General features: G+C 58.0%; 10 protein-coding genes across 10 annotated transcripts; 6 read left to right on the top strand and 4 right to left on the bottom strand.

The window, feature by feature from the left end:
- Positions 1 to 124: 124 nt before the first annotated feature.
- On the top strand, positions 125 to 1,875 carry BDY17DRAFT_162187 (uncharacterized protein). The gene is made up of 2 exons (XM_033729726.1): positions 125 to 189; positions 249 to 1,875. The coding sequence occupies exon 2, from the start codon at positions 282 to 284 to the stop codon at positions 1,638 to 1,640; it is 1,359 nt and encodes a 452-aa protein (XP_033589145.1). The 5' UTR covers positions 125 to 189; positions 249 to 281; the 3' UTR covers positions 1,641 to 1,875.
- Position 1,876: 1 nt separating this feature from the next.
- On the top strand, positions 1,877 to 2,490 carry BDY17DRAFT_162201 (uncharacterized protein). The gene has a single exon (XM_033729728.1). It carries the CDS (start codon positions 2,050 to 2,052, stop codon positions 2,389 to 2,391), a length of 342 nt encoding a protein of 113 aa, XP_033589144.1. The 5' UTR covers positions 1,877 to 2,049; the 3' UTR covers positions 2,392 to 2,490.
- Positions 2,491 to 3,851: 1,361 nt separating this feature from the next.
- On the bottom strand, positions 3,852 to 4,488 carry BDY17DRAFT_162199 (uncharacterized protein). Its single transcript, XM_033729727.1, has one exon. It carries the CDS (start codon positions 4,319 to 4,321, stop codon positions 3,992 to 3,994), a length of 330 nt encoding a protein of 109 aa, XP_033589143.1. The 5' UTR covers positions 4,322 to 4,488; the 3' UTR covers positions 3,852 to 3,991.
- An 813-nt stretch (positions 4,489 to 5,301) lies between these two features.
- BDY17DRAFT_252186 (uncharacterized protein) lies at positions 5,302 to 10,833 on the top strand (the record flags this gene model as incomplete). Its single annotated transcript, XM_033731233.1, has 6 exons — positions 5,302 to 5,421; positions 5,800 to 6,487; positions 6,698 to 7,012; positions 7,079 to 7,330; positions 7,406 to 9,048; positions 9,088 to 10,833. The coding sequence occupies 6 exons, from the start codon at positions 5,302 to 5,304 to the stop codon at positions 10,831 to 10,833; spliced, it is 4,764 nt and encodes a 1,587-aa protein (XP_033589142.1).
- Positions 10,834 to 11,360: 527 nt separating this feature from the next.
- BDY17DRAFT_236658 (Fcf1-domain-containing protein) lies at positions 11,361 to 12,179 on the bottom strand (the record flags this gene model as incomplete). The annotated part of the gene is made up of 2 exons (XM_033730306.1): positions 11,361 to 12,058; positions 12,116 to 12,179. Coding segments are annotated over 2 exons (762 nt in total), but the record flags the coding sequence as incomplete, so codon positions are not given.
- Positions 12,180 to 13,259: 1,080 nt separating this feature from the next.
- BDY17DRAFT_235740 (uncharacterized protein) lies at positions 13,260 to 15,827 on the top strand (the record flags this gene model as incomplete). Its single annotated transcript, XM_033730292.1, has 1 exon — positions 13,260 to 15,827. A coding segment is annotated over one exon (2,568 nt), but the record flags the coding sequence as incomplete, so codon positions are not given.
- A 637-nt stretch (positions 15,828 to 16,464) lies between these two features.
- On the bottom strand, positions 16,465 to 17,643 carry BDY17DRAFT_252295 (Alpha/Beta hydrolase protein; the record flags this gene model as incomplete). Its single annotated transcript, XM_033731245.1, has 1 exon — positions 16,465 to 17,643. The coding sequence occupies one exon, from the start codon at positions 17,641 to 17,643 to the stop codon at positions 16,465 to 16,467; it is 1,179 nt and encodes a 392-aa protein (XP_033589139.1).
- Positions 17,644 to 18,099: 456 nt separating this feature from the next.
- On the top strand, positions 18,100 to 19,802 carry BDY17DRAFT_311025 (uncharacterized protein; the record flags this gene model as incomplete). Its single annotated transcript, XM_033735493.1, has 2 exons — positions 18,100 to 19,100; positions 19,157 to 19,802. 2 exons carry the CDS (start codon positions 18,100 to 18,102, stop codon positions 19,800 to 19,802), a joined length of 1,647 nt encoding a protein of 548 aa, XP_033589138.1.
- A 175-nt stretch (positions 19,803 to 19,977) lies between these two features.
- On the bottom strand, positions 19,978 to 21,794 carry BDY17DRAFT_298744 (putative hexokinase). The gene is made up of 4 exons (XM_033733794.1): positions 21,525 to 21,794; positions 21,443 to 21,468; positions 20,973 to 21,383; positions 19,978 to 20,914 (listed from the first exon to the last, which is right to left on the bottom strand). Exons 1-4 carry the CDS (start codon positions 21,709 to 21,711, stop codon positions 20,057 to 20,059), a joined length of 1,482 nt encoding a protein of 493 aa, XP_033589137.1. The 5' UTR covers positions 21,712 to 21,794; the 3' UTR covers positions 19,978 to 20,056.
- Positions 21,795 to 22,186: 392 nt separating this feature from the next.
- BDY17DRAFT_298743 (putative alpha-mannosidase I) lies at positions 22,187 to 25,708 on the top strand. Its single transcript, XM_033733793.1, has one exon. The coding sequence runs from the start codon at positions 22,245 to 22,247 to the stop codon at positions 25,455 to 25,457; it is 3,213 nt and encodes a 1,070-aa protein (XP_033589136.1). The 5' UTR covers positions 22,187 to 22,244; the 3' UTR covers positions 25,458 to 25,708.
- The last annotated feature ends 382 nt before the right edge of the window (positions 25,709 to 26,090 follow it).

Below are 26,090 nucleotides of genomic sequence, written 5' to 3'. Positions count from 1 at the left end.
TAGAGCTCGAGAGGACGGGGCGCATTGGCAAGGTGGGTTTCGACGACTCCCTCCTGCCCGGACGCGACCGGGTGATTTGCTTTGCCTGTCGCTTGTTTTGAATGCGTGACGGGGCTGACTTGCGATTTGCTACAGCCGCCGGAGAGCCGGACGGGAAGGCACAGGGTTCTGAATGCTGATGTGGAAGCTGTGAGTTTGACTCAGAGAGTGAGCGCTGGAGAATGCAATACTGACGACGGGTCGATTAGGCTCTCTTCGAGCATGTCAAGGATAAGCCGGACATGTCGGTTGACGACATGCTCTGGTGGCTCTACGACACCTACGAAATCGTCGTCGGCACGCGCACCATCCGCCGAGTCTTCGAGCGCAAGGGCGACAAAGTCAAGGCTGTGAAGGGAAAGACGACTGCGCGTCGCAAGAGTCGCAGATCGGATGACGACGAAGAGGACGAGGTAGATGGCGGGTTGGCGAACGTGACGGACGCGCAGCTTGGGGAGGAACAGCAGACACCGAATGCCGCAGCGAACGCGCCGTATGACTCGCCTTACGCGCCCATGTCTGCTCCAGGCAGCAGCAGCGCACAGATCGAGAACCAGCTTCGCCAGGCGATGCAGCAACAGACACCACAACACCCATACCCGGCCCTTATGGACCTGACGGAGGGCGAGATACCGGAAGATCCAGAGTTGATTGAGCTCCAACTGCAACAGATTGCCCTGCAGAAACGCGAGGTGGAATTGAAGCTGAAAATGCGCCGTCTCAACCGCACACCAGGGAGCAAGGGTGCGCTCGGCACACCACAGTCCGCACCCAGCTCGCTGTTCGATCCTGTCGCCGCCCTCGGCCCGACGCCGCCCAAGCGTGATTCACGCAGCAAGAAGAAGATCGAGGAGTCGAAGCGACGCACCGCCGAGCGGCAAGAGCGCATGCTGCGCGATCTGGAGCGCCGCAGCCGGCGTCGCGATCATCTCACGGCCGAATGGGTGCTGAGCAAGGACATCTGGCCGCTCCGCGCGCAAGCCCTGCTCGCGGACTTGATGCATCGCTACGGCTGCTACGCCTACTCGCCGCAGAGCGAGGCCTTGTTCGATGCCATGTACCGGGAGCTCTACCAGCTCGTCGACCTCAGCAAAGGCGACTGGGATCCGCATGTGCACGACGAGATGCTGCGCGAGCGCATGAAGCGCAAGATGGGCCAGCTGCGCACGAAGATGCAGAAGACGGGGGAGATCATCGGGCGTGGCGATGGATACGGCGGATTTCAGAAGTCAGAGAACTACACGGGCGAAACGGCGGGCAATACAGTGGGTGATGAGAGCGAGCTGGTGCAAGATCCCGCTCTCCACGACGCAACGCAAGCTCTGCAGCAAGCGCAGCCCGGCGCAGCTCCTCCGCCTTCACCGTCGGACATGCAAGGCGGACACCCTCAAGAGCACCTCCAGTACGACCCCGTGCCTCCCGACCACGAACTGCACCATCACCACCCCCCGCCGCCGCACATGGGCTACCCTAACCCCATCATGCACCACCAGGGCCCCGGGCAGTATCCGATGATGGATCAGCATCACAACATGCTGCCGTATGCGCCCATGGGCGGGCAGCAGGGCATGTCGTCGCATCAGGATGATATGGTGATGTAGGACGTCACTGTGCACGATGATGCGGGCATGGCTACGCTGCGGAACATCGCCGCTGCTGCTGGTCGTCGTGATGATGATGATTAGGGGTGGGAATGTGCTGTGCGTTATTTGCTTCCAGAGCGAGGAGCGATTGTGGTCGAGTTGCTTTGTATCTTCTGCAGTTGCTGTGTTTCCTGTTGATACCTGAGAAATCCAGACCGCGTAATTCCCACTTCACCCCCCGCCCCCACTTCCGTCATTTCGCGCCCCAAGTCGTATTCGCAATCTCCAGCACTTACCTAGTCAATACTATCTGCATACCTACACAACATACCCTCCTCCCAGGCAGATGTCGAGTCTGGGGCTGAGTTGAGCCCTCACGCACCCGCGCACCTAACCTCCACACCATGCCCCTCCCGCCCACACCCTCATGGAGAACCAAGATCCCGACACCCTCCTCCTCCCCTCCCCCGAAAAGCTCCGCGAGATAGCAGAAAAGCAGGACGCGAAAGCGAAGGAGATTGCAGAGCGGCGCAAGCGGGAGGGCCTCGTGCCGGACGACCGCGATGCGGCGGCGCAGCTGATCCAGAAGAACTATCGCGGGTACCGCACGCGGAGGGCGTTGCAGGGGTATGGGCTGGATTCGAATGCGCGGTGGATTGAGGTGTTAAAGGATGGTGAGAATGTCTCTTTTTGCTTCTGGGAGAGGTGGTTGCTGATGTGTGGGTATAGCGAAGTACTACAATACTACCAAGACGGTGTCGCGCAATGAGCGCGATGGCACCTCTGCCACGCAGGAAGCACAGATCCGCAAGCGCTGGAAGCGTGCGGGGACCATTGCTCACCGGGCTGGCAGCGATGATACCGACTCTGATAGTGACTATCATGGTGCCACGAATGACGAGGAGCTGGCGAAGCTGAAGGAGCGCAAGCGCAAGCAGAAGAGGGAGCGCGAGAGGTACGCGAAGATCATGGGCATCGACTACTTTCTCGAGATGGTGGATCAGAAGCATCGCTACGGCAGTAATCTGCGCCGGTATCACGCCGAGTGGAAGAAGTCGGACACCAAGGAGAACTTCTTCTACTGGTTGGATGTCGGAGAGGGCAAAGACTTGGATTTGGAGGATCGGCCGAGGAGTCGGCTGGATTCCGAGTTTGTGCGGTATTTGTCGAAGGAGGATCGGTTGCATTATTTGGTGCGGATTAATGAGCAGGGCTTGTTCTGCTGGGCCAAGAACGATGAGTTGATTTCGACGACGGTGGATTACAGGGATAGCATTGAGGGGATTGTGCGAGTGGACGACGACACGCCAACGTGGAGGGAAGTGACTTCTGGCAAGACGGAGGAGGAGGACGAGGCCGCAGTGCGCTCGTCAGGCTCTAGCACTGTTTCTAGCACGAGCACGGGCAGTCAAGAGGACGAGTCCAAGTACGTGAACACGGAGCTGCACGAAGCGAAGGGCCTGGCGAAACTACAACACCTCAACGCCGACGCGCTCAAGAACAACATGCTGCGCAAGACGACGAAGAAGAACACGTGGATCTTTGTCGCCGACACCTCTTTCCGCATGTACATTGGCATCAAGCAGTCGGGCGCCTTCCAGCACTCGTCCTTCCTGCGCGGCGCACGCGTTGCCGCCGCCGGCTTGATCAAAATGAAGGACGGGCAGCTACGTCGCTTGTCCCCGCTGAGCGGGCATTACTCCCCGCCTATGAAGAACTTCCGCGAGTTCGTCAGGGCGCTCAAAACGGCCGGGGCGGACTTGAGTCGTCTCAATACGTCCCGCTCGTACGCGGTCTTGCTGGGGCTGGAGGGGTATTTGGGGGCGAAGAAGCAGGTCAAGGGTGTGCATCAGGGGGTCAAGGACGTGTTTGATCCGGATGGGAAGAAGGAGCGGGAGGAGGCGGCGAAGGACAAGAGTCGGAGTGCGCAGCGGGAGCGGGAGATTTTGCAGCAGCAGGAGCTGGAGCGGCGGAGGGGAAGCTTGACGTATCGGATGAAGAAGAAGTTGGGCTTGGTGGATGGGAGGGAGGAGGGAACGGAGAAGGAGGCTGGTGCGGGTGCTGAGGGGAAGACAACGACGACGGAGTGAAGGACTCGGGAGGTCTCTGTTTTCTTTCTACCCTGTGATTGCTGCTGTTTGCTACGAGATACCACTGATGCGAGACCCATCTCATACCTAGGTACACACAATTTCATCGCCTGCCGAGATAGCCGGCAGTCATCGCGATCTCCATCGCTTGCAAGGGAGGACCAGGATGAGGGAAGCCAAGGTGTGATGCTGCCGGTGGAGCAGGCGTGGCCAACTTCCCACCTCCCTCATGCGTGCCGTAAATCCCAGCGCCACAGTCGGGAAAAGCGTGCGAACGATTCATCTATGCGCGACACACGCCCGGCCTGCGTCATCTCCGATCGAATACGGGCGCATCTCCGTTCTCGTCGCCATCAACCACAACCTTGACGTAAGAAACGCCGCACATTCCGCGGGACAATATAATCCATCAAAAGATGTCCAAGTTTTATGAGTGAGGTGATGCAACCGCTTGCCAGGCAGCTGTGGCTCGCCTTCCCGATCCGGCTCGATCAGCCACAACTTGGTTTTCCAAAGCTGGCCAACGTCAACCGGTTTCCTGCTCCCGAGTTGGGCAGTCCTTGACGAGAAAACCAGGCCAGCAATCCATGCCCGGCTCCACCACTTCATGCCTGCGCGCTTATTCTTGCGGGAGTACCTCGTGTTGGTTGCGCAATTGCCCCATGCGCCCACGTTGGCCCACGCCTGCCCGCCTACTAACTACCCGCGAGTCGAGTCGGGGCAACTCGAGCCAATGATTTTCGCTGGGTTAGGGCGGGTGGGAACAAGGCCCTGCTGGTCTCGCAGCCTCTTTCCCCAAACGATTCCCGTCTCATGAGACAGCAGGCCGACACGAGAACTTGCATTCACACACACACACGGCTGACGTAGTGCCACAGTCCGGAGCATCGTCCGTCTCGCAGACAAGACCAGGGTATTCATACCCCTCGACCGGGTTCGGGGAATGCACTCCACATGCGCCCCTCCCTCCACCCGCCATTCCCTGCATTCGCGACAGCCTCATATACCTGCTTGCTGGCGGGCGGCGCTGCCGGGAGCGCTGCCAGATGATCGTGCAGGCAATCACGGCACCCACCCCCCTCCCCCTGTCTCTGGCCACCTTTCATCACTGGCCAACCTTTTGCTCTCACGTCATTCAGTGTCGTCGCGGTGATTGCCCACCCTGTCAGCGCCTTGAACAGGCCTGCTCCCAAGGCATATCCCGGTTCGGAGCTGTGCCAACTTGTGGTGCACCCAGGTATATGTAGCCACCTGTAAGACCTTGAGCCCGGGGGAGCTTCAGCCACACTTTCTCTTTTTTTTTGATCTACTCCTTCTCCTGCCTCTACATCCATTGTAACAGACGAAAGAAAATCCCCACAGGAGGGAGAAGGCAAATCACTCCTCACCCTCCCAAGACGCGTCTCGCTCTCCAACAGTGCATGACGAGCGAGTCCGAAAGATACACCTACTTCTCCTTTCCCACTACCCCCACCCGAGCATCCCCAGTGGTGTGGCGAGGTCCTGAACCCTCTTCTTCCCCTTCCCTTTCCCCCTCCCCACCATTCCCATCACCGCCCAGTCGGCAACAAAGTCAACAACAGCACACCATGGCTTCTCCCGCCGTGGGCAAGCAGCCGACTCCTAATACCCCCAAGACTCCCTCTAAGATTACTGGAAACAAGGGGCAAAACACCCCTTCCAAACTCGGCCAATCTGCTGCTTCCACTGTTAAAGGACAGGCGTCTAAGGCCGGCACTCCAGCCCCCAAGGGCAACACCCCGGCTGCAAAGGGCAACGCTCCAGCCGCGACGGGCAGCAAACCGGCGACTCCGAGATTCTCTGGCGCCAAAAAGCCCGTTCCCAGGCCTGTTCAGCCTTCCGGCGCCAACAAAGCCAAGGAGACGGCGCAAAACGCGTCGCAGAGCGTGCAACAGAAGACCGGCGGCGCGGCTTCTGCCGCTCCATCCACTCCTAGTGCTGACGACGCGAAGAGCACCGTCAAGAACGGCGTCAAGAATGCCGCCCAGAATGTGCAGGAGAAGGCCGACGACGCGACTTCTCAGGTGCAGAGCCAGGCTGGCACGAACGACAATGACGACGACGAGGGCCCGATGAGCAAAGTCACGCAAGCTGGTCAGCAGTCTCAAGAGGGACTTGAGCAAGCTGCGCCGGAGCCTATTGACGACGATGACGACAACGACAACGATGACGCTGTCGGCGGCGCTCAGAAGGAAGCAGAGCACGCTACTCCGGACACCGGCGACGTGGATGCCGGCAATGAAGCCGACGACGACGACATTGCCGACGATGCTACCGAGAAAGCCGGCCAGATTGGAGAGTCTGCCGATGAAACCACCACGGATGACCAGCAGGAACAGCAACAGGACGAGCCCAAGGAGCAGAAGGGCAGCCAACAGCAACAGCGCGGCGGCGGCCTCTTGAAAGGCGCGCAAGGCCTGGCTGGCAAGGCTTCCGGCCTCGCGGGCAAAGCTTCCAAGAACGCCAGCAAGGCGGCCCAGGACCCCGCTGGTGCTGCTAAGGATACGGCCAGTGATGTCAAGGAGGGTGCTGAGGATGCGGCTGAGGATGCGCAGGCGACTGCTGAGGAGGGCCTTGATGAGGCGCAGAAGGTGGCGGGCGATGCTGCTGATGAGGCTGGCGATGCGGCTGAGGGTGCGCAGGAGCAGGCTGAGGGCGCGCAAGATGCTGTCAAAGAGCAGGCCGAGGGCGCGCAGGGTACTGCTGACGAGCAGGCTGAAGGCGCTCAAGACGAAGCTGAGGAACACGCTGAAGGTGCTCAAGATGCTGCCGAGGGCGTACAAGGCGAAGCCGAAGAGGCCGCTGAAGGTGCGCAAGACCAAGCCGAAGACGCTGCTGAGGGCGCACAAGACGATACCGAGGAGCAAGCCGAAGGCGCACAAGACGCCGCCGAGGACCAGGTCGAGGGAGCGCAAGACCAAGCCGAAGGCGCGCAAGACCAGACCGAAGCAGCCACAGGCATAGGAGGCTTCCCAACCGACCTCCCCGAAGCACCCGAAGGCCTCTTGGATCTCTCCGTCCTCAAAGGTCTGGAAGTGCAGTCCGACGGCACGGTGCAAAACAGCGAAGGCCAAGCCATTGGTCGTCTTGCCGAAGGCGACGCCGAGGATCTCGAGGGTTACCCCATCGGTGACGGCGGGGAGATTCTGGACGAAGATGGCGATCTTGTTGGACGCGTCGAATTGCTTCCCGATGAGATCAAGAGACAGATTGGCCAGGCTAAGGAAGAAGGCGCTGAGCTTCCTGAGGGTGCTGATGAGTATCTGAGCCAGATTGAAGGTCTGGGAGAGGGAGAGGGCAAAGAAGAGGGCGAGGGAGAAGAGGGGGAAGGCGAAGGGGAAGAAGAGGAGGAAGCCGGCCCGCAGCTCCCAGGCCTCGACATCATGAACGGCCTCACGTGCGGAGTCGATGGACTGGTTTACGACTCGGAAGGCAATACCATCGGTCAGGTCACAGATGGCGATCCGGAGCAATTGCAGAACGCCACCCTCAACGAGTCCGGCGAGTTCATCGACGAGGAAGGAAACGTCATCGGCCATGCCGAAATCCACCCCGAGGCCGCGGATCTCGTCGAGCAAGGCGTCTACCAAGCCGCCGGTGCTGGCGAAGAGGCCGCTGACGAAGCCGGCGAGCAAGTCGAGGGTGCTGCGGACGACGCCGAGGCTGCTGCAGAGGATGCTGAAGGTGCCGCCGAGGAAGGTGCAGAAGGCGCGGAACAGCAAGCCGAAGGCATCGAGGACGAACTTCCCGGCATCGAAGCACTGGAGGGCAAAGAGCTCAACGAGTCTGGCGAGGTGCTCGACGAAGGCGGCAATGTGCTTGCCGCTATCACCGACGATGACCTCAAGCAGAAGATCGAGGACGGCGAGATCGATCCCTCCACTCTGCAGATCAACGACGCCGGAGAGGTCGTTGACGAAGAGGGCAACGTGTTGCAGCAGCTGGAGCTCGAGCCTGGTGCTGCCGAGCGCCTTGGCGGCCATCCAGTGCTGGACATGCGCATTCTTGAAGGCCGCAAGGTGAACAAGAAGGGCAAGGTTCTGGATGAGGATGGCGAGGAAATTGGCGAGCTGCGCGAGGGCGAGATCAGCGAGTGCCTTGGCAAGAAGATCAATGAGCGCGGCGAAGTTCTGGACAAGAAAGGCAAGCTTCTCGGTCGGGTCAATGTTGTGCCTGGTGAAGCGGCGGAGAACGCCACCAAGGCTCTGCTCGAGGAACTTGGAGAGCTGGAGCAGGAGGGACCGGATCTCTCCGTACTCGAGGGGTACAAGGTCAATAAGAAGGGTATGATCTTGAATGAGGATGGAGAGCCGATTGGACAGCTCGCCGATGGTGAGCTTGAGCAATGTGCCGGCAAGAAGGTCAACGACAAGGGCGAAATCTTGGACAAAGAGGAGAACGTCATCGGCCATGTCACTCTTGTCGGACAAGAGGAAGAAGGAGAAGAGCAGGCCGAGGGTGAAGCCGAAGGCGAAGAGCAGGCCGAGGGTGAAGGAGAGACTGGCCCAGAACTCCCACCCTTATCCACTCTGGAAGGCCTAACAGTCAACAAGTCCGGCAAGATCCTCGATGCCGACGGCAACATCGTCGGCGAGCTCGTCGAAGGCGACGCAAAGAAGCTGTGGAAGTCAGGCGCCACCTGTGACGAGGAAGGCCAGTTCTGGGACGGCAAAGGCCATGTCATCGGCCGCGCGCAGACCTTGCCTCGTGAAGATGCGGAAGAGGAGGCCCCGTTCGCCGGCCTCGAGGGCTTGCATGTCGTTGCGGATGGCTATGTTCAGGACGAGAACGGCAACACTGTCGGCTACGTCACGGAAGGCGACGCAAAGAAACTCGTTGGCCGCGTCGTCGATGAAGACGGAGATATCCTCGACAAGAAAGGGTCGGCTGTCGGTCATGCTGAGCGCTTGCAAGAGGAGGAGGAACAACCGCAAGAGGAGGCTGCCGATCTGTCGTTCTTGGCCGGCAAGACGGTCAACAAGGCCGGGCTCGTCATTGGAGACGACGGCGTCCCGGTTGCTCGTCTCGTCGAGGGCAAGCCGAAGGATCTGGCTGGTATGGAGCTGGATGAGCAAGGCCAGATCTGGAACAACAAGGGCCACGTCATCGGTCGAGTCGAACTCATCCCCGAGGAGGAGCGCGAGGCCAAACCAGAGGGACCATTCGCCGGTCTCGAAGGCCTCCGTGTCATCGAGGGTGGTAAGATTGCGGACGAGGACGGCAACGAGGTCGGAGAGATTGTTGAAGGCAATGCCAAACGCCTCATTGGCCTCGCCGTTGACGAGGACGGCGATATCGTCGACAGATACGGCAACGTCAAGGGACACGCCGAGCCCCTACCTGAAGAAGAGGAGGAGCAGCCCATCGACAACAGCATCTTGAGCGGCAAGACGCTGAACAAACAAGGCTACGTGGTCGATGAGAATGGCACGCCTTTTGGCAGACTTGTCGAGGGTGATGCGAAAGAGCTTGCTGGTCGCCGGTGCGACGAGAACGGCATCATCTACGGCGACACTGGGAAGCAAATTGGTCGCTGCGAGGCACTTCCTGAAGGCGAGCGCGTCGCTCGTCCCGAAGGACCCTTCGCTGGACTCGAAGGTCTTCGCGTCGTACAAGAAGGCTGGATCGAAGATGAGAATGGCAATCGCGTCGGACAGCTGGTCGAGGGCAACGCCAAGCGCCTGGTCGGCATGGCCGTCGACGAGGATGGAGACATCATTGACAAGTACGGCAACGTCAAGGGTCACGCCGAGCCCTACGAAGAGGCGGACGAGGAAGAGGTTGATAGGTCAGCCCTTGCCGGTTGCCGCGTGAACAAGAACGGCAACGCAGTTGACTTTGGCGGACAGATCATCGGGCGGGTCGTGGAAGGCGACGTTAAGAACCTGATCGGCAAGAAGGTCGATGGACAAGGTCAGGTCTGGGATGACTCTGGCAATGTCATCGGCCGTTGCGACCTGGTGTACGGCGAAGACACGTCGCCAGAAGGCCCGTTTGCTGGCTTTGACAGCCTCACCATCAACAAGGATGGCACCATCTCCACTGCCGCTGGGGACGTCATCGGGCGTGTTGTCGAGGGAGATATCAAGAAACTCATGGGCCACAGTGTTGATGAGGACGGCGACATCACCGACAAGAACGGCAACGTGATCGGCAAGGCTGAGAGGTGGGAGCCGGAAGAAAAAGAGCGTCGCGCCAACCCCATGTCTGGCAAGCGAGTCAACAAGGAGGGCGAAGTGCGAGATGAGAACGGAGATCTGATGGGAAGACTGACGAGCGGCGACCTCGGGCACTGCGTTGGGCAGGAGATTGATGACTCCGGGAACGTAGTGGACGTCGACGGCAACAAGATTGGCGAAGTCACACTGATCGAGAACATTGCCGAGGACTACGAAGGGCCTTCGGAGGAGGAGTTGGAGGAGGCACGCAAGAGGGAAGAGGAGAGCGAGATTGCCAAGAAGATGTCGGCCATCTGCCAGGACACGGTCGAGCGCATGCAGCCCATCTGCAAGCAAATCACCGAGCACATGGAAAAGGCCGATCGCACGCCCAAGGAGGAGTTGGACGAAGAGGAGCTGGTCAACCAAGTGAAGCCGCTCATCGAGGAGGGCGGCCGCATCTTGCAAGAGTGCAATGGCTCCCTCCGCGGTCTGGATCCAGATGGTCATATCGCCGCGCAAGCCAAGGGCCGTTCTGGCACGGGAGAAGCGACGCCAGAGGAGCACCGCCTGGCCGAAACGCTCAAGGAGCTGACCACGACGGTCGTAACGACGATCGACAATGCGAAGAAGAAGTTGAACGACATGCCGCATGCGAAGAAGAAGCTCAACCCCCTGTGGGGCCTGTTGACTCAACCGCTCTTCCAGATCCTGGCTGCCGTTGGTCTGCTCTTGGCTGGCGTACTTGGTCTCGTTGGACAGCTCCTCAACGGGCTGGGCCTCGGTGGTCTCGTGAATGGCCTCATGGGTGGCCTTGGAATCAACAAGCTCATGGAGTCGTTCGGCCTCGGTGGTGGTGACAAGAAGAAAGGCAAGTCTGGCGGTGGGAGCAAGCTTAGCTCGCTACCGGTCGTTGGGGGTCTTTTGGGTGGTGGCAAGTAAGGGATGCCATCGTGCGAGTGGTGACTCGCAGTGGTGTTGTCAAAACTGTATGGCGAGTGAGAAGAGGCATGAGAGGTGGGAGGATACGGCACGCTCTACGCATCTTTCCTTTGTCAGGAAACAAAACGGGCATGGGATCTCTTTGCAATTGGCAGGACACTATGATGGATATCTCCTAGCATGTAAGTTAGTCTTTTATTGGTTGGAAACATCACGAATAATACCGTCTTCCGCTCCATACTCCTTTGAGGTCGCCAGTTCGGAATTTTTCTCATCCAGCAAAGTGCTTTAAGTCGCAAAGGGGTATCTTGGGAGAGTACTGACTCAGAACACTCGAGCTTATCGATTTAATCATCCTCGTGTCCGGATCCGTGGCTGCCTTCGTTGGCAGCTTCCTTTGGCTTTCTTTTCCTTTTCCGCTTCCTGGTCCCATCAACGAGTCCATCTTCGGCTGCTTTCGAAGCACTTGGTTCGCTAGTGGGAGCATCCGGAGTTGACTGAGGAGCCTTCTTGGTTGGCAAGGTCTTCGTGCTTGCTTCGGATACAGCAGGTTTGGAGTTCGGCTTGGCTTTTGCCTTCTTTACGCTCAGAGGGTTTGGCGCCTTTGGTCCCCTCGGCTTTTGCTTCTTACGTTCCGGAGCTTGCGTGCTCGCACCCGACGCTTCAGTAGCAAGATTCTGATCGTCGTCTTTGTCTTCTCGTTTGCGCTTCAGTTCGGGTTGTGCGCCTCGCCGGGTTTTCAAGCCTGCTCGGATCTTCCCACGCTCCTCCTTCTCTCTGACATCCTCCGTCTTTTCTGCCATCGGCTCCAGAATCATGACACTCCGGTTGATGTAGATGAGAGGCACACCGGCAATCTCCCTCATGCTCGCCCGCAGCTCTCGGTCCTGGCTTGCAACCACATAGCGATTCTTGTTCGTCCCACTCCCTTTAGGATCAACCACACTCTTGAGACATTCAACTTCGCTCAACGGCTCTTCCAATTCGTGATGTCCACATCGCCGTCTCTCAGCCGCTTTTGCGACCTCAATGCAGATCTCTTTCTCCTTCTGCTCGGCATCATCGGCCGGTTTGATGTTGTAGAGGTGTCGGATGCAACATTGGGTGATCATGGGTTTTATGAGACCGCTCAGCGTGTTCTCCAGCATCTTTCCAAGATGCATTTTGAAGCGATGGGCATCTCGTATGAATTGTGCATCGAGTAGGACTTGGTATGGTTCTCGGACTGGAGGGGTAGGTCAGTGAAAGCAGACAAAGTCGTGGCGATGCGGCGCAGACGTACAGTTGAAGGAGAGTTCGTAGGTCTTCATCAACTTCCGGTACTGTTTTGCTCGTTTGGCGCGCATGTTGAGGTGTTTGTGGGAGAGAAGTGGTGGCGCGCAAAGGAAGGAAGAGGCGTGGTTTGCGGTGGTATGAGATTTATTGCCCAGCCGAAGCCGCCAGCTGTGGGCAACTGTAGCAGCCTCGCACGCTTACACGCAAGCAGTTGTGAGTGCTGACATGATCCTTGTATGTTACTGACGATTCTCGAAGGGTTCTGGAGCCAGTGGTAGACAGAACTTGTTCTTGTTTGCGATCGGAAGTGGAGGAGAACAATTCATCCAGATGAAATCTTGAAAGCGCGTCCGCTCTTATCGATTAGCGGATTACATAATCCCGCGCCGAATGCGTCCAGTCTCGAATGGGAGTTGGCAAAGGCCGCAGACTCGGGACACCCAGCATCTTTCTGCCAGCCATACCCCTTCACCGATGCGCTTACACTATGAGGAATTGATACCCGCGACATGTTGAGATCTAGCCTTCACTCCGAGGCATGCTAAAGGTCCAAGTGGGGATGCTGTAGCTCCTATTGCAGCCGCCAGCGACAACGGTTCGACATGTCAAAGGCGGGCGACGATGTCAATGCGGAAGATGCGTCCGCCGAGGGGAAGCTGGAGGTAGCACAGAAGGTGCAGCACACCGCTAGCCCCGAGTCACCGACCGCCGACGAGTTTGGATTGCCTGTGCGACCTCCACGGAGACGACACTGGTCGAGTAGCACCTCGGAGCACTCAGAAACAGCCGCTGGAGACACCGCACCGCAGATTGAGGACGAGACTTTCCATGATGCCAGTGAGGAGCCGATGAGCGCTCCTGCTCCAGCGACGGAGGTCAGTGAAGCGTCGGAGGCTGCTTTGCCTGAACCACCTTTCGAGAAGAAAGACGAGCATACCTCAGAATCTACTCCACCCGAGATTCCTCCCAAACCAGCCGAAACACAACGCTCGCCTGAGCCTGTACAGCCAGAAAAGGGCAAGCAAGAGGAGCAAGAGCCGCCAGCTACACTTGACGACATCGCAGATCGAGAGCCGAACAAGAGGGAGAGCGTTGGCAGCAAGCGAAACAGTCGACCAGGTACTGGCAACAACCATCAAAAGTCAGGGAGCGTATCAGAATGGTCACATCAGGTTGTCGTGCCGCGCGAAGAGACGGGAGGGACGGCGGTGCAGGAAGAGGATGACTGGCAGGAAATGCCTGCTTTCGCCACCCACAGAATTTACGATGATTGGGGCAAGGTGCTTGCAAAGGGCTACGGTGAAGAGGACGACGAGGAGCAGGTCGGCTACAGCCAACTCGGTGGAGCGGGTAAAGGCTATACGAGAGTGCAAGTGGACGATGATGCCCAAAGTGCGACCAGCATGGACGACAACACCGCCTACCTATTCAAGGAGCCCCATGCCAGTAACGTACTGGACGAGGATGAAGAGGGCCGTGATGCCGTCAGTCAAATGCAGACCACTAAAGAACTCCTGACCGAAGGCCAACGGGTGGCATATGTAGGTCTTGTCCGGCTTTCAATTGCGAAAATGCTGGCGGATCTCCGTACGATTCCACTCACGAAGAAGACAAGGAAGCAAACAGACTACGCGACGGAGGCGATGAAGATGTGGGGCCAGAAGATGATGGTGCGGCTGTACACACACATGGACATTGACGCAGCGGAGCAGTTGATGGTGGAACAATTGGGCGAGCATGGCGTGCTGGCAAGCGATCTCACTCCAACGCTGATGCAGAATGCAAGGGTGAGGAACCCAGCTGCTGCGCAGAGTGAAACATCATCCATCCATTCTGCACGACCATCCATGAGCTCCCCTCGACCATCGACTTCTGCAGAACCGCGGCAGTCCATCTCGAGACCGACTACCCCTGCACCGAAGCCTAAAACGCCACCACCGCCAACGTATGCACATTCAGCTGCTCAAGAGCCTCCCCCTGAGTATCACGACCAGAATGTAGAAGACATGACCATCCAGAAGCCGGAAGAATTGGGTACTGGAAGAGACTTGGACCTAGATCTCCGCTGGACTGTCTTGTGCGACCTCTTTCTCCTTCTCATCGCGGACAGCACATACGACGCGCGATCCAGAACACTTCTCGAACACGTCGGCGAAGCTTTATCCGTCGGCTGGCAAGAAGTGTGTCGGTTCGAAAAGCGTGTGACTGACGCGCTGGAGATGCAAGAACAGGCCGACAAAGAGAACTGGAATGAGCAAGAGCATTTGGAAGAGAGGAGAAAGGCGGCGAGAAACAAACGACTGATGGTGATGGGCATCTGCACTGTCGGAGGCGGTCTGGTGATCGGATTGAGCGCCGGCCTGCTCGCTCCAGTCATCGGCGCCGGTCTGGCAGCCGGCTTCACTGCAGTTGGCGTGTCCGGCACTTCGACGTTCCTTGGTGGTGCCGGCGCGGCTGCAATGATCGGAGGCGGTGGAGCGTTGACGGGCGGCATCATCGGTGTTCGCTCGTCAAACAGACGGACAGGCGCTGTGCGAACTTTCGAGTACCGGCCTCTGTTCAACAACAAGCGGCCCAATCTCATCGTCACCGTATCTGGCTGGATGACGGGAAAGGTCGACGACGTGCGCTTGCCGTTCTCTACCGTCGATCCCATCATGGGTGATGTCTACTCGGTGAACTGGGAGCCTGAAATGCTGCAATCCACAGGACAGACGATCCAGATCTTGGCCACGGAAGCGTTGACACAAACGATCCAGCAAATACTGGGAATGACGATCTTGACGACTTTGATGGCGGGGCTGAACCTACCTCTCGTTCTCACCAAGCTATCATACCTGATCGACAACCCATGGACCGTATCTCTCGTCCGTGCGGATGCAACGGGCTTGATTCTGGCCGATTCACTGATCGATAGGAACCTCGGCGTTCGCCCGATCACGCTCGTTGGCTTCTCGCTGGGTTCTCGGGTCATCTTCTCCTGCCTGAAAGAGCTCGCCCGCAAGGGCGCCATCGGCCTGATCCAGAACGTCTATCTCTTCGGCTCTCCCATCGTCACCAAGAAGGAAGACTACATCTCCGCGCGCAGCATCGTATCCGGCCGCTTTGTCAACGGCTACGCCACGAACGACTGGATCTTGGGCTACCTCTTCCGCGCCACTTCCGGCGGCATCATGCGCGTGTCGGGCCTGAGTTCCGTCGACGTGCCTGGCATCGAGAACAAAGACGTCACCGAGATTGTCACCGGGCACATGGCATATCGCGCGATGATGCCGAAATTACTGGAAGAAGTCGGGTGGATGGTAGACGGACTGGAGTTCAGCGAAATCGAGGACCCAGACCCGGAGAACCATGAAAAGCGGCAGCGGGAGCTGCTCAATGAAATCGAGGCCGCGAGGCAGGAGCTCGAGGACGGGCAGAAGGAGAAGGAGAAGAAGGGGGGCTTGAAGGCGTTCTTTTCTCGGGGGAAGAAGGCGCCGTCCCGCAAGGAGTGGGAGACTTATGACGAGCGGAGTCAGAAGGTGCTCGAGGGGGATGAGGCGGAGGTGGAGCGGCGCGCGGCCGAGGTGGGAATGGGCGGCGTCAACGATATCATGTTTGATGTTGACGCCATTCGCGCCGAGGCGCTGAAGCTTGCGCTGCAGGGTGGCGATGTGGAGGAGATCAAGAGCCATTTGCAGATTCGCGAGTTGCAGAGCACGCTGCCTGCGCTGCGGGTTCAGAGTCCTATGGGCAGTGTGGAAAAGCTCAATGGCGAGTCGTCGGGTACTGGCGCGGCGCAATACCGGCTTACGAAGAGTCTAACTCTGGACGATCGAAGTTCCGCACCCCACCACAATGGCGAAAGCACCACCGTCGCCGGCTCATCCTCGCATCCTCCCTCTACCGAAACTCACCACCACAACATCGAAAATGGCCACATTGCAGACAACCCCGACGACCGCATCTCCCTCTCCTTCGAACTCCCCGATCGCTCGGAAATCCACGACCGACCAGCGTCGAATGGCGGCGTGGAGGGCGAGGAGACGCTGCGACATGAACGCCCGCCGCTGAAGAGCTATGCTTCTGCGCCGCTTACGAGCCCTGATCACAATCCTTGGGGGGATGAGGAGGAGTTTGGGCGGGAGGGGGAGGTTAGCATGTCGTTTGAGTAAAGGGGGGAAATGTTGATGTTTTGTTTTGAAGCGTTTTGTGCGTTTGTCCGTTGCATGGTGGTGTATTATGGAGGCTGGGCTTGTTCAGCTCATGGTGGACATTGATCTGGATAGATACCGAGAGAAGTTGTGGAAGGAATATCACATCGCCTAAGTGGCGATGGTAAGCTTAATCAACCTCATCAAAATGTATCCCATGACCTCACACCTTCTTCCCCTGCGCGATCAACTCGCTCACCTTAGGCGGCAACACCAACGCACTCCGATCATTCCGCCGCCAAAATTCCACAACCAACTCCGCCGTCCGCTCCGGCACATCCTCCTGGATGAAGTGCCCAGCCTCAGGCAGCACGACGAGCTGAAACTTGCCCTGCATCTGCCCGATCATGAGGTCCTTGTCGAGCCGGTCCGTGCCGGCGAGGATGAGCATTTTGGCCCCGCGGCCGGAGAGGAATTTGCGGCTCATGCCTTGGAACCAGTCTTCCCACCAGGGCGCGGTGGAGGCGAGGTCTGTGTGCCAGGTGAATTGCTGTGAGGTGGAGGCACCTGCTTCTGTAGGTGCTGGGACGGGGCGGAGGAGACTGGGGACGGAGATTTGGGCTGATTCCGGGGAGCGGATTGTGCGCGAGCGCGTGTGCCAGTTCACCGCGTCGTCGAGGCTGGAGAAGTGGGTGGGGCGGGTGGATAGGTAGGTTTTCATGTGCGCGAGGGCTTCGAGAGCAGAGCCTTCGACGACGTCGAGCACGCAGTAGCCTACGAGGGAACTGCCTAGGGCTGCGGTTGCTGCGAGCTCGGTGACGATGGCGCCGCCTAGGCTGTGGCCTATGAGGATTGCAGGGGGGATGCTGGGCCAGGAGAGGTGGGATTGGGTCAGGCGGATCATGTTTAGGGCGTCGGAGGCGAGGGTTTTGATGCTGAAGTCGGCGGGGGTGGTGTCGTTCGCATTAGGGGCGGGTGTGACGATGGAGCCGTGAGCTCGCGCTTCGAGACTTAGAATGCCTGCTTCGGGGAGGAGGCGCTTGATGTGTTTTGCAAAGAGGGCGAAGGAGAGGCCAGAAGCGCCAGCGCCATGGTGGCAGATGAACAGAGGTCCTTTTTTGGGGTCTTGTGGAGGCGTGAGGTAGACATGGTATTTAGCAGTTTGCGTGTCATCCCGCCAGTCGAGGTAGAGGTCTTGAGTGAAGTAGTTGGTCCAATGGGTTGGTTGAGCGGCTTGCTCGCGTGAGCTGGGGCGGATTGTGTTGATGGAAGCGACGGAGTCTGTGGGAGATGAGGAAGAGTCGGATGGTGGGTGGGATTCTTCTGGGTCGTATTGGGATATTGGGTTGGGTCGTGGTCGGGGAGGCGTCCCGTTCAGGCTGTGTCGGAGGAGTTCTGACATGGTTGTGCTTCGTTTATGAGAGCAGTATCATGGTTTGCATTGGTTGATTAATGAGTTGACGGGCGATTGAACATCAATCCAGAGGTGGAGTAGCAGCGACAGTGACCTCTGACATGGCATTACACACGCATTCACCTTCGATCATTGTGTGGTGTTCATCGGATGAGGTGTGGTAAATGGTCTGGACCAGCAAATAGGCTTTGCCTAGCGCGTCTCCCGTCCCGCCCGCCTCAAGCTCCCGTCGGGCTGTACCAGATGATGACGTAGTGCTCTCACATGAAGAGGAGCTTAAGCTCTCGAGCGTGACGACTCATGAATTCTCGTCGTACTTCACGTCTGCCTGATCTCACCATCCTCGCACGAAACACCCCGACGCTATCCCCCTTCCGCCCCTACGCACCCATCCGTGGTGCTTGTGGAGAGCACAAGAGCTGGGCTGAAGTGTAACACGACAGCATGTCCGGTCTGTTCACACGCAACAACAAGAAAGACGATCAAGAAGACCAGCACAACAACACCGCCGAGAACGGCTCGACGTCCAACATGGCCCGAGACTCCGCAGAGCATGAGCCCACTGAGAGAGACCGGCTGCTCCCCGCCGACCCGCATCGCCGCCCGCCGCACGCCGATGGCTACCTCGACCCCGACGACCCCGCCGTCTCCCCGTACAACCTGTGGACGGTGCGCGCCGTGCGCTACATCACCATCTTCTTCGCCTACCTGACCGTCGTCTGGTGGATCCTGCTCTTCGTCAGCATCTTCGTCTCCCCGCCCGGCCTGCACACCCGCGGCTCCGGCTTCACCGACTTCTCCTTCACCACCCTTACCCTCGGCGTCCTGCTCTGCTCTCTGCTCTTCTTCTCCGCCCCCAGCATGGCCATGCGCGTATGCCAGGGCATCATTGCCGTCTTGCTACTCGTCGACATGATCATCATCGTTTCCATTGCCCGCCTCCGCGCGGAAGAGGGACCGCCTGGTATTGCATCGGTTGTCTGGGCCACCTTGATGTGCATGTGGTGCGTCACCACCGACCGCATCGTTGCTTCGGGCAAGCGCGAGGAGGAGGAGCGCCTCACCGGTCGTGCTGAGACCAGACGCACCCTGAGCGGCTGGCTTGGCGTCCTTCTCGCAACCGTCATCCTTGTCGTGTACATCGTCATCGCTTTCTTCCTGACCGCTACCCTCATCATTCGCGCTCGTGATGCGAGTCTAACGTACGACGGCAACCGTTACTTTGTCGATGACGGCAAATACAAGGTCCACCTGGCCTGCGTGGGCAACGTCACCGAGGACAAGAATGGCAATCCCTACCCGACCGTACTGCTCGAAGGCGGCGAGTCGGCACTGGAATACGACTTTGAATATTGGGTCTGGTCAGCCATCGAGAATGGCACTATCAGCCGCTACTGCTACTGGGACCGTCCTGGCTATGGCTGGTCCGACAACGCTCCCTCTCCGTAAGTGATCATATCCTTTACCATTTATACCTCTACTAACCACTTTCCCCCTACAGCCACAGCGCCGGCATGAGTGCCGAAAATCTCGCCACAGCCCTTGCTCTCAAGGGCGAAGAAGGGCCGTGGATCCTCGTCTCCGCCGGCTACGGCAGTCTCGTCTCGCGCATCTTCAGCGCGCGCAACCTGCGAAACGTCAGGGGCATCATGATGATCGACCCCATGCACGAGGATCTCCTGTACCGCATCGGAAACCCATGGATCGGCCTGCGCCGCTGGGGCTGGGGCATCCTCAGCCCGCTTGGCGTGCAGCGCGTCATCGGCGCCGTCTTCAAGGCTCGCACGCGCGAGGACCGCGTGTACGGCGAAGACGCCAAGTACACGGGCAAGTACGTCAAGGCCAAGCTGCAGGAGAGTCTCGTTGCCACATCCCTCACCAAGTCCGAGGTGGCTACGGCGCGCACCATTGAGTCGCCCGACACGCCGCTCGTGGTCATTTCATCTGGTGTGCGGATGGCAAACGATGAGGACTGGGCGCGCAAGCAGAGCGACTTGACCAAGATCACCGACAACCTTGTCAGCTGGGATGTGGTTAACAAGGCGCCACATGAGGTCTGGCACACGTATGATGGACGCCGGATTATGGAGAAGAGGTTGAAGGAATTGATCAAGGCTGCGAGAAAGTCGAAGGATGTTGTGGAGTGATCCCTTCGTACAGCACATGAGGAGAGGGTGGATATCTGAGGTTGATGATTTGATGGACGCAAGATACCTGGAACGGTTTTTCAAGCACAATAATCGTCGCAAGGCACAGCCCAGGCCTGTAGGTGTTAGGCGGTATTGGTAATTTTATGTGGGTTCGTGTACATAGCAGGAGGATGTGGTGAAATGAACCTCTTGGTCCTCGAAATATTATCATGATGACCTGTAGTGCTGCACCGCCCATGCACTCACCACCCTCACTTCTCCCGAATTCCCGCCAAATTGCCCTCCTTTGCCCTCTTCAGCGTCATAGCCACAATCACCGCCGCCCCAATCCCCGACCCATCTTCCGCACTCGTAATCGTAATCGGATCCTCCTTCCGATCCCCCGGCCAATCCAACACCTCGGCCATCGCCTTCGCCCACCGCCTCTTGAACTCGGGATGCTTGTTCGCCACGCTGCCGTCCGCCGCTACGTGCCCGGACGTGATGCCCTTTTTCTTGCAAATGGCCGCAATACCGCAGGAGCACAGCCTCGCGCCGCGAATGGAAATGAGCTGCGCGGTGCGGCGCACGAAGACGATTTCCTTGTCCGAAATGTCGAGGTTGAGTTTCTGCTTGAAGGCGTCGCGCGTCGGCGAGTCGAAGAGCATGCCTGGGTTGGCGTTGTGCTCTACGCCTGATAGGAAGCCTGTGTCGAGCAGGTACGGCTCGCGGAGCTTGGAGACGTCCTGTCCCTTGAACATGATTCCCTTGCCGTGCAGCTCGAGTAGGATGAGTCGGAAGATCTCGCCTAGGTAGAGGCCTGCGCTCATCTTTTCGAAGGCCTGCTCGCCTGGTTTGGGCGATTCTTCGTCGACCGTGACGTCGTAGGAGGTGCGGGGGAGGGCCGTGTGGGCGTTGTCGAAGGCGCCGTATTCGCAGTTGATCGCCATCGGCGTGTCTTGCGGTAGCTGTGTGTCGAGTTTGCCGATCGAGCCGACGTTCTCCATATACGCGCCGTTGCAGCCTGTACCGAAAATGGCGCCGATGATGGTCTGGGGGTCGGTGTAGGAGGAGGCGATCATGGCGCCTGTGGTATCGTTTATCAGGGCTACGAGGCGGATGGGCAGATTCTGTGGGATCATTCATCAGTCCACGCGACATCGACGTAGAAGAGAATGGAGACGCTACCCTCTTCGCCATCGCCTCTCGCAACTGCCCCACAGCATCCTCCCCCTCTACCCCCTTGATCTCAAATCCCTTCGTCCACGTCACCAGCTTCCCATGATCAATATACTCCTGATGACACGGGTACGAAAAGGTAAAGCCCAGCTGCAGCGGCTCCTCCTCCGACCCCCCCAAGTCATGCTTCGCGATGAACGTCTCGAGCGAGTCGGCGATGAAGTCCCACAAGGGCTGCGCCTCGCCGGTCTTCAGCTCGTCGGGCAGTCGGAACTCGTCTTGCGTGATGAGCAGTTCTTCTTCGCGCCCGCGCAGCTCGATCCAGCAGACGCGGATGTTGGTGCCGCCTAGGTCGACGACGAGGAATTTGCCGCGCTCGGTGCCGGAGGGGAAGCCTAGCACCCAGGTGGCGTTCATGGACTGTTGGATCCGAGTTAGCAAATAGATATTTTCAACCGCTTTCCGGGCTTGTATCGTACAATGTTGGAGCCATATTTGTCCAGTCCTACTCGCGAATTAGTCGTAAAATACCACAGATGGTGAGATGTCGACAATGCTAACCTGCTTGCAGCTCCTCCTGAAACTGGCTTACAATGTGTTTGAGTCGCTTGGAATCAACGGTAAAATCGTCTTTGAGTCGTTTCAACTCCAGCTGGAGTTCCAACGGCAAGGAGTCGAGCTCTACTTGGTCGTTGGTCGCGACTGTGCTGAGCGGCACCAGGCCGTGGGCGGAAGTGATGGTGTCCATGATGAATTACTAGAAAGAATGCGTAGCGAAGGAACAGACGATGGTATGCAGCGCTAGATTGTTGTGTTGAGTAGACAGTATATTTCCTCCATTCGACCTCGGAGCGAAGCCAACAGCCATCATTCTTTCTTGTCTCTGACGTCAACTTCACTGCAAAAGCCTTCGGACTAAACTCCCGTGGCATATGCAGGTACCCAAGGGCGATGGTTGTCTACAGGTGGCCTCACTCGAAGGGATCATCTTCACGCTGATCACATCAGCAGTCACCGTGTTGATCGTTTGATTCATAAGGCCAACCTTTGAGAGCGATAGATGTACCTCAAGTACCTTACTGTCGTGAAGCGCACGCTGCAAATGGCGGAGAAGGTGCGGGGTGGTGGGGTGGAAATTAGAGTTCGAGGCTAGCCCAAGCTGGGAAGGCAACGCAACACCTCCAGCTGGCCCGGCGATGGCGGGATGCTCTCCATCCGTTCCTGTTCCTGTTGCCTCCTACAGGTCCCCATCTATCTCATATCAATTCCTCCATTTCCAACATGGGCGGCGAAAAGGACACAAAGATGCCCTCGGCCTCGTCGGCTCATTACCCCCAACTCGCCGTGCGGCCCGTAGGCAAGCAGATCACCTCCATCTACCAGGACCGCTTACGCCAATTCGTCGACGGCGGCCAATACAGCGGCGTCAACCTCGTCGCCCGCCTCGACGACGCCCGCGTCTCCGGCTCGCCCAATGTCAAGCTACACGTCTGGTCCGCGCCGGGCCTCGAGCGGCCTACTTTCAAGGAAGCGACGAGCAAGGACAATGAGTTCAAGAAGACAAGCATTGGCGAGAGCTTCGGGCCGAGTTGGAGCACGCATTGGTTCGAACTGCGATTCACCGTGCCCAAGGGCTGGAAGAGTAAGCGGCAGGTTGAGCTTCATTGGGACTCGCAGGGCGAGGCAATGGTATGGACGAAAGATGGAAAGCCACTCCAGGGCTTAACGGGGCGCGGCGAGCGGACAGAGTGGATCTTGAAAGACGAGTATCGAGAGGTGGGGAAGGAGCATACGATCTACATTGAGATGGCGTGCAACAGCATGTTTGGCAATGCGCCTGGCGGCGATACCATCCAACCCCCCGACCCGAACAAGTACTACACGCTGGTGGAGTGCGACCTTGTGAGTGTCAATGTTGATGCTAGAGCCCTGTATTACGACTTCTGGATCATCGGAGACGCTGCGCGAGAGTTTCCCGACGACAGCTGGGAGCAACACAAAGCGCTGCAGATATGCAATGAAATCATGGACTGCTTCATTGCCGGCGAAGGCTCCAACGACTGCATCCGGGAGTGCCGAAAGATCGCGCAGCGCTATCTCGGCGACAAAATCGACAGCGCCGAAGTGTACGCGAACAAGCAGCCGGTGCTCGTCGACGGCATCGGCAATTGTCACATTGACAGCTGCTGGCTCTGGCCTTGGGCGGAGACGAAACGCAAGGTCGCTCGGTCCTGGTCCACTCAATGTGACATGCTCGATCGCTATCCCGAATACCGCTTCGTGGCGTCGCAAGCACAGCAGTTCCAATGGCTCGAACAGCTATACCCTTATGCGTTCGATCGGGTCAAGAGCCATGTAAAGGAAGGCACCTTTCAGCCCATTGGAGGCAGCTGGGTAGAGCACGACACCAACATGCCTTCGGGAGAGTCACTTGTGCGCCAGTTCTTGTACGGCCAACGGTACTTTGAATCGCGCTTCGGTCAGCGTTGTCGCACTTTTTGGCTGCCCGATACCTTTGGATACTCGCCTCAGATTCCCCAGATCTGTCGACTGGCTGGCATGAACCGCTTCTTGACCAACAAGCTGAGCTGGAACAACATCAACAACTTCCCACATACCACCTTCAACTGGGTGAGTTTGGACGGAAGTCAAGTCATTTGTCATATGCCGCCTTCGGAAACGTACACTGCCCAGGCGCACTTTGGCGATGTGAAGCGGAGCGAGTCCCAGCACAAGAGTATGGATCAGGATGCCACCTCTCTGTTGGTCTATGGCAAGGGAGACGGAGGCGGAGGACCGACGTTTGAGATGTTGGAGAAGCTCAGGCGTTGTCGTGGAGTCAGCGACACGGTAGGCAGACTGCCAAGAGTGCACCTGGGCAACAGCGTCGAGGACTTTTTCGATCGCTTGGAGAAGAAGGAAGCCACGGGCGAGACGGAGCTGGTCACCTGGTACGGCGAGCTCTACTTTGAGTTCCACCGGGGGACGTACACCACGCAGGCCGACAACAAGAAGAATAACCGCAAGTCGGAAGTTTTGTTGCACGACCTGGAGTACCTTGCGACGTTGGTCACGCTCAAGGGCGTCAAGGGATATAAGTATCCGAAGAAACAGATTGACAAGATGTGGGAGGGGGTGTTGCTCTGTCAATTCCACGACTGTCTGCCTGGCTCGTCGATTGAGATGTGCTACGACGACTCGGCGGAGATATATGCCGACATTTTCGAAACGGGAGGACACTTGATCAAGGAGGCCTTGAAGGCTCTTGGGTATGGCGATAAAGGAGAACCGTCAACGTTGAACACACTGAGCTGGGAGAGATCATCTCCTGCGACTTTGGAGGCTGCGTCGAAACCACATGCGACTGTGCGACAGATCAGCGACTCCGAGTTTACCTTGGAAAACGACGCTTTCCAGATCTCGGTTGAGGATGGCGCCATTACTTCTTTGTACGACAAACGCGCCCACCGAGAAGTCGTTCCGAAGGGCAGCAGAGCCAATCAGCTCGTCCTTTTCGATGACAAACCTTTATACTGGCAGGCATGGGATGTTGAAGTCTACCACTTGAGATCCCGAAAAGAGCTCAAAGCCAGCAGCACAACCATCACCGACCACGGCCCCGACAAAGTCTCAGTGACCAGCTTGACAGAAATCTCGGACAAATCCTGGGTCAAGACTACCTTGTCCCTCTCCGCTTCCTCCTCCGGCAGCCCCATCATCGAGACCACCGCCGAAGTCGAATGGCACGAGACAATGAAGTTCCTCAAAGTCGAATTCCCCGTCGCCATCACCAACACGGAAGCCTCCTACGAAACGCAGTTTGGCATCGTCAAGCGGCCCACCCACTACAACACCAGCTGGGACATGGCGAAGTTCGAGGTGTGCTGCCACAAGTGGGCCGACCTGTCGGAGCACGGGTACGGCGTGAGCGTGCTCAACGACAGCAAATACGGCTTCGCGACGGCGGGGCATGTAATGCGGTTGAGTCTGCTGCGTGCCCCCAAGGCGCCCGACGCGCACGCGGATATGAAGACGCATCATATCCGCTGGGCCATTCTGCCGCACGACGGCGCGCTGGACGAACGCACTGTGCGTGCGGGATACGAATTCAATTACCCCCCGCTACACGTCAAGGCTCACCCGCAACCGCAAGAGCTCGCATCCCTGCTCTCCGCTTTCAAATTCACGCCCGACTCCTCACCTTCCCTCGTCGTCGACACCGTCAAACGCGGCGAAGACGACGAGGACGTGCACCCGGGAGACAGCAGCGGCGCGATGCTAGCGAAGAGGGGACGCCACGTAATTGTGCGCGTGTACGAGAGTTTGGGCGGCCGGGGGCGCGGGACGATCAGGTTGGATGGGGTCAAGGCGACGAAGGCGTGGAAGTGTAATGTTTTGGAGGATGAGTTGGAGGAGCTGGAGGTTGGGAAGGCGGGATTGAGGGTGGAGTTGAGGGCTTTTGAGGTTGCGACATACAAGTTGAGGGTTGGGTAAGGGTGTGCTGGGTGCTGGGTGGTAATGGTATGTTGTGCTATCTTTTAGAGTGACCGTACGTTACTAGACTTCATCGTGCACTTTTCAACGTGATGTATTTGGCATGTTCCTTCGGGGGCATCGACGGGGCTTTCGGTGTCCAGTTACAACAGATAGCCTGAGTACCATATACAGCCAGGATTCGCATCCGAGCACGTAAACAACCGTTGCAAAAGGTTGCTATTTCCGTCCCTTTCGGCATCCCTTTCCATTTCCACGGCAGAATGCAGTTTATGTGATTCGTAGGAGCTGCTATTTCCGTCACGTAGATCGACGCCAGGCAGCAACGTTTTTGCCTTCCCCAATGGCTCTCCGCGCCTCTAGCTTCATCCGCCATTGCCTCGCCCAAAGCTTAGCTCGACGCCTTGATTTCTTCATTCGTCACGCTGTACCGTTGAACCCCTCGCGCTACCATTACTAAGGAACGCCTTCCATGCTGTCGGAGCTCGGGTTGCGGTGGGGGGGATTGCGTTCGCATCGGGAAGTGTAATGGCATAAAGAGCGTATGGCACCGCACCGCGCCATCGCGTCTTGATTGATCTCATCATCACCACGCACCCACTGAAAGCACCCTCTTCACGCGGCCAGCCAGCC

This window comes from Neohortaea acidophila, assembly GCF_010093505.1.
Source record: "Neohortaea acidophila strain CBS 113389 unplaced genomic scaffold BDY17scaffold_6, whole genome shotgun sequence".
In the NCBI taxonomy this organism is placed as follows: domain Eukaryota; kingdom Fungi; phylum Ascomycota; class Dothideomycetes; order Mycosphaerellales; family Teratosphaeriaceae; genus Neohortaea; species Neohortaea acidophila.
The sequence above is the reverse complement of the archived record's forward strand: the minus strand, read 5'-3'. Positions and strand labels throughout refer to the sequence as shown.